The 6,858-nt window shown below is 39.5% G+C and overlaps 1 protein-coding gene across 4 annotated transcripts in view; it reads left to right on the forward strand.

The window, feature by feature from the left end:
- The window catches only part of PEX5L (peroxisomal biogenesis factor 5 like), a 225,096-nt gene that overhangs the window by 200,572 nt on the left and 17,666 nt on the right, over positions 1 to 6,858 (forward strand). For all 4 annotated transcript variants that reach the window (XM_029939830.1, XM_029939831.1, XM_029939832.1 and 1 more), the window contains 2 exons: positions 2,897 to 3,013; positions 5,264 to 5,407. In XM_029939830.1, the coding sequence (XP_029795690.1) occupies positions 2,897 to 3,013; positions 5,264 to 5,407 (261 nt within the window). The remainder of the gene's footprint in view (positions 1 to 2,896; positions 3,014 to 5,263; positions 5,408 to 6,858) is intronic.

Raw genomic sequence — 6,858 nt, forward strand, 5'->3', positions numbered from 1 at the left:
GCAAATAGCTCATTTCTGGTTTAAGCAGATAACTTATTACCTGTAGAGTATAAAAAAACAATCTATCAAAATCCTAGAACAGCTAAGAAAATCATCAACATGTAAAACCCCTTCAGTCCTGTCTACAATGGTTAAAATTCAAATAAGTTTCAGGTTTCTCTAAAATTGATTAGAAATAGAAAAAAGAAGCAGTGTTAATTGCAGTTACATGAATGAAGTCTGGATTCTGAGACTGGATGAAAATTGATTGTGCTAAAAGTAGTCATCTGTAATTAAATGAGACTGTGCTGTGCACTTTAATTAGTCAGCATAACTTATTCTAAGTAGTAACAGTAAGTCCTGGAGCATCTCATTAAATAAGAGCCTGGCGGCCTCACCTTAACTGAGGTTCTGTTTCCTACAGCAGTCTTACTTCTGCCTCCACGACTCTAATTTGAAACTGCAGGAAAGGTGATGCATCCTTTTGTAATCCAGGCGTACCCATTATAATATCTTCTTCATTCTTTAATTCAGAAGACTTGGGAAGTCAGTAAACATGATAAAATTCACTTGATAAAGTTATCTTTGTTTCTATGCAGAGAAGCTGAACCTACATTTTTGAAAAGTGATTCAAGAAAAATGAGTCTCCAAATTTTTTAAGTCTTTATTTATTTTGAGAGAAAGAAAGCATGAGTAGGGGAGGGACAGAGAGAGAGAGGGAGAGAGAGGATCCCAAGTAGGCTCCACACGACAGGCTCATGCAGGGCTCACTCCCACAAACTGCAAGATGATGACCTGAGCCAAAATCAGGAGTCAGACCCTTATCTGACAGGGCCACCCAGGGCGTCAGGTCTCCAATTTCTTTTTCAAATTCCTCAGTACCTAAATATTCAGGTTTATGGCATTTACAAAAGTCAGAAAGTTGATCTTCTTTATTGTCGTTTTGAACCTTTCAAAAACTATCACAGCAATGCATACTCAGAATTCAAGAAGTGCAGGGAAGTATAAAGCAGGGAAAACATCACCCAACATCCCTTCATCCAAAGACAGAGTACTCTTAACATGGCATGTATCTCTTTATTATTAAACCATTGCTTTTGTATTTTGGAGATCATTCTGTTTGCACAATTTGGAATTCTACTAAAAAGATGTGTTAAGAAAGAAATGTTGGATTTTAGTCCTAAACTTAACCTGGGTAAGTGGTGGCCATTCCATGTGCTTCCAGCATCTCAGACATAGATTGTCAAGGTGCCTGCCGCTCTGAGCCTTTGTCAAGGGGGGTCCTCTGCTGCAGGGACAGGACTCATTCCTGTGGGAGGAAGGAGTACTGTAGACATAATAGAGGAGGATGACAAGACCGACTATTTATTTAGCGGCCTTGGATTAATCACATCGGGTTGGTCCTTAATCCCTGAACATTTACCTCCAGAAGAAATAAGCTACGAATTATCATTTGGAGCAACTTTGAAGAGTTTCCACCAGAGAACACCCACTACCAGGCACGATGGTAGAGAAGATGGAAAGATGGAAGGACTGAAAGGTGAAGGGCAACCCTGATGGTGTGTCAGCAAGTCACAGGACTTAGAATCATAGAAATTGAGATTTGCAGGTAAAGAGTATGCATCTCAATCCTACACTCAGAGGCTGAAGGAAAAACATCTTTTGTTTTCTTTAAAGAAAAATCAAGTGTTGTCAAAGCATCACTCTTACCAACTGGAAAGTAACTTAGACTCGGGCACCAAATATGGATGGATGATGTGGTGTCAGAAACCAAGGGCAGAGTCTGCATCCTCCATCTGTCATGCTGACAGCGAACAGCTGACAAGCCCCAAGTGGCTCCTTGAAATTGAGTTTCTCTCTATGTCCCTGCCATGTGGGAATCCCCCCAGTCATACCCTCTGGCACCCTCTTGGAGGTCAGGCCAGTTTGCAGGAAAAAACCTAAAAGCTAAGCACCAGTCTCCCATTCATCTCAGAATCTACCATCCTCCTTCTCTTTTCCCACCGCTGAAAATTTTCCCTTCCTCTCTTAAGTTCTTTAAAATATTTTCCCCTTTTCCCTCATACCAGAACACCCAAAGTACTCTCCTGGGGCTAACAAAATAGAAGCCAACCAGGGACAGATCTTGCAGAAAATTTCTGCTTCAGTCCTCTCCCAAAGTAAAGGAGAGCAAATGGCCTGGTTTCCCTTTTGGAAGACATGAAGGAAATTATATAGAGAAAAGCACAAAGTAATATTTTTCAAAAAATCATCCTGCCATAGGTAAGACCTTAACTAAGAGGACTCATGAAGTTCACACCAAAAGACGATCTTTTTCATTCTTTAGCACTAGGAGGCCATGTTTGCCATAAGGTGATGTGCATGGGCTTCGAAGCCAGACTGAGGTTCTGATCCTATGCACTCCTAGCTTTATGACCATAATCATCTAGGCTTAGTTCTCTCCTAGCACAGAGCTTGGCACAGAGTAGGGTTTACTAATGTTATTTTCTCTTGCTCTTGGCCAGCTGCCTCCCCAAGTCACTGCCCCTCCAGTACCAAAGCCATTGCTCTAATTCCTCATATTTTGAGAGTGACTCTAAGAAAGATCATCCTTCCTAAAATGTGTATCTGCTGCCCACACTTGAAACTGCTCAAGTGATGGATTTTTAGTTGAATTTGGTATATATGATCCTGGTCCTTCATATGGTAACTATTTTCCTGCTGGAGAAAGTCACAACTAATCCAGTTCAACACTTTGACCACTAAGTACCCTCCAGAAGCTCTTCAACCATGAGTATCATTGGATGTGACCAGTTTGAACATTTTATTCCTCCACAGAACTCCTTTTGATTTATGAGGAAAACTGTCTTCCTAGAAATAACCCAAGTGATATAGCATGTTCTTAAATCCATCTCTCTTCATTTTTCCTATCTCCTAGTCAGATACAGAGTTTTGGGATAAGATGCAAGCAGAATGGGAAGAAATGGCCCGGAGGAACTGGATATCCGAGAACCAAGAAGCTCAGAACCAAGTTACAATCTCAGCTAGTGAGAAGGTGACCAATTCTGTTCTTATATATGCTGACCAGTTTTATCAACCTTTTTGCATCATATTTTTATAAGTCAGTTAATAACTATTTTGTGAGAAATGTTAAGAATTAAATAGACAATTTAATGTCAGTCTGACCTAGAAGAAATTCTGGTAGATGAAAACAATTTAATCATCCAATGTGTGAAGATAGGAAAGCTATAATGGAATATCCTTATTTTTATCAATGTTAATTCAGTTTGGCAGCCAACAAGAGCTTGGGTCCCAACTGCTGGCAAGTTACTGAGCTGACTGACATTGATGGTGGGCTGGAACAAGAACTGGCTAATCCCACAATGCCTTTTGTCAGTCATTCATGTGAGCCATGTGGATGAGCTAACAGAAAAGGTATCAATGGACAGGGAGTATAGTGGGGGCTTAGGGCTATATTTCACAGATCGTCCTCACATAGCTCACAAAAGAACTACATGGAAAAGATACCCTTCACAGTCAGGTCAAGTCCCATGGGGACTCCTCAAACTTATTGCCCTAATAGGAGCCCCAGCAAATGTGAGAGTTCAGTGAACAACCAGCCAAATTACCCATGATATCCCAGTTACCCTTGGAATTATACTTTTAAAAACACTCTTGAAAATAAGTTGAAATGATTCTAAAGATAGAAAAAAATACAGAATTATCTTACTCAAGGGAAAAAAATAAATATATAAATATATATATCCATATATGTTTGTATTATGGACTTTTATGCTAGAGCAAGTCTCAATAGTATTCGGTTCTGGATAACTTCCATTTGTTCAATCCAACAAATATTTATATTGCATGCCTACCTTGTAGTAGACATGATGATGTATAGTCTCGAACCTTAGAAGATTTTCAACCTACATAGTCATTAAAATGTCTTCCTTACTCCACTATACTCTGTCCCTCAGTAGGCCAGGCAATCTTATAAAATCTGAACAACTATCTTTTAAAAATAACTCCTTCCCACAATGCAATCAAAGCTAAGCAAAAAGAGAAAACATTGATACAGATTGTCAGATTCTAAGCTATAATTCATGCACCTGAGGCACGGCTGGGACCTGAGCTCCTTGCCCCTGGGACCCCATATCTGTTACACCACTACATAAACTGGTCACACCCTGTGGCTCTGACCAGGGGGGCTGTCTTTCTCAATGCCAGTGGAGAATGAGATCTCTATTTAATGTATTTTAAAACCTTAATAGCATCATCAACAGACTAGCTTATTTGTTTCAAATTAGAAGGATATTATGATAATCTATGCTGGTAGAGTTGCAACAAATCATTTCTCTTCTATATTTCCGATGAGAGTTCAACCTGGAACAAACTTTCTCAAAAACAGCTATATATATCAAGGGCTCCAAAATACTTCATAGCCTTCAGTCTCATGAAGCCCTATAGAAGTCCATCCTAAGGTAATAATCATATGCAGACAAAGATTTGAGCATGAGGTCTTCACTGTAACCTTATAACCTTGATAATAAAAAAATTGAAAGTAGCCTGATGCCCATCAGTAGGAGCTTGATTAAGCAAGTTTGTGCACAAGGTAGATAATTTTAAAAACTAAATGGGTCATAAGCTACAAAACTGTATATATACATATGCTTATTTATTTAATTTATATATTCATAAAAATATTAGATTATTTATAAATTCTATATTATTTAAATTTTTGAAATAAAAGATCTCTAGCTTTAAAAGATACATTTTCAGCAAGGCAGTATGGCCCCCCTCATGGGGCAAAAACTGATTCAAGGAGCAGGAAGGTAAAAAACACTCTCATATATTAGAATGGTCTGTAGACCTCCAAACGGCCACAACATATACACAGATGTACAGTATGTAGCATTAACATTTTAGGGGAATGGATGGTAGCACTTAGAGAAAATATGTCCAAAACTGTGTATTTTTTTAAATCTTGGGGAGAAATGATTGAAACAAAAAGAACAAAAGAGTGAAGAGAAAACAAACTCTAAAATATCAGCCATGATATTTAGGTTGTGGCATATGGGTAACTTTGTTTCTTTTTATATTAGTCAATAACAAAATAATATCATCTAAACTGTATACAATGAAAATGTACTACCTTCATAGAAAGGGGGAAAACAGTAATTTAAATTTAATTTAAATTAAATAATTAAAATAAAAACACTAAATTCAAATTCAGAAAGAGCTTACTGAATGTGAGAATGAAGAGATAAATCAATGGGTCTTGTATTGGCCCTTCTCTGCATTGTAGGGATATTACTTTCACACTGAAAATCCCTTCAAGGATTGGCCAGGAGCATTTGAAGAAGGCTTAAAAAGACTGAAGGAGGGGGACCTCCCCGTCACCATCCTGTTCATGGAGGCAGCAATTCTTCAGGACCCCGGAGATGCGGAGGTATCCTATCCCCTTCAGCCTGCCAGGCTCACAAAGTGACGGCATGGAAATGAGGGACAGAGGAGGCCAGAGAGCTCTACTGGGTTGCATTTTCTTCAGTTGAAGGTTCCTAAAGGATTTAACCTGGTTTACTGTGCTGTGTGTTGAAAGTTACAAATAGGTACCTGCTCTCTAACCAAATCTGCAGTATCTACAGTGCCCAAAAGACAAGGATGGGGACAAAAAATGAATAAAACAAAATTGCCAGCCTAGAGGCTCAGCAATAGTTTTCAGGGGGCAGTGTATAGTTTCGTCTGGGACTAGAGCCATACTTTGTATCACCCTTGATTTACTCACTCAACGTTTGTCGAGTACATACTATGTCCCTAGAATCATGCCGGGCACTGGCTTCAAATATTGAGGAGCTGGAAAAATGGAACCATTGAAAAGACACACTTGTGCTCTATCTGGAGAGACAAGTAAATAAATCAATGCAGTGTAAGAAATGCAATGTTAAAGAATGCACAGGATGGTAGAGGAGCAGAGAGCAAGGGTCCTAAGTCAGCCTTCCCCCCGCAGTTAAATCCAAAACCAAGTTTTGAAGGAGAGGAAGTAAAGACAGCAGGGGAGTCGAGGTGTTAAGAGGCAGTGGTTTGTTAGTGGGCAGTGGGGCATGAAACATTGTGCCAGGAGGTAGGGGAGAGGAGACAGTGGCAGGAGAGGAGGCAGGAAGGAGTGGGTAAGGAAGAGTCTGAACTTCATGAAAGCCAGGGGATTCTACTCAGCAGAGGGATATAAATCAGATTTGCATGTTTGGATTTAAAAACCCCTTTCTCCAAGGTGTGGAGGTGATGGAGACTGAGGCCAGGAGACCACCCTGGGGGGCTTCCATCATTCTATTTTAGTCCACCATGCTTCCAAGTCTGTGAAGGCCTATAATTAGATAGCGGCAGGTGTTAAGTCTTCTTTTTCAGTTCGTGAGAAATTTCCAGGAATTGTCTTATAAGGAATCTTCCTCATAATAGATTCACAAAAATTTTAGGAAGGGGTATACACACCATTGAGATGGCAGTGTAGAATAGTGGTTAAATTTCTAGGCTCTGCTGGCCTAACTGTGTGGGTTCAAATCCCTGCTCCACCACTCATGAGCCATGAGCCATGTGATCTGGGACAAGACGTGTAAACCATCTCAGAAGTTTCCATTTCCTCATATGTAAAATGGAAATCATAATTACAATAACCATCTCACTGGCCATTATGAGGATTAAATTAGTTCATACAAATAAAGTGCTCAGTTCAATGTCTGACACATCAGTACTTAGCCTTCATTGTTACTATTGGCCGTACTTAAAGTTTGTATAGGAAAGGTGAGTAAAGTGATCACTAGGTTAAAGCCCTGGTATCTTGTTAGTCAAAACGTTGACAGTGAATGAGATTGAACTGAGAGTTGGAATTGTGAACAAAATATTGGG

This window comes from Suricata suricatta, chromosome 5, assembly GCF_006229205.1.
Source record: "Suricata suricatta isolate VVHF042 chromosome 5, meerkat_22Aug2017_6uvM2_HiC, whole genome shotgun sequence".
NCBI classification, from domain to species: Eukaryota; Metazoa; Chordata; class Mammalia; order Carnivora; family Herpestidae; genus Suricata; species Suricata suricatta.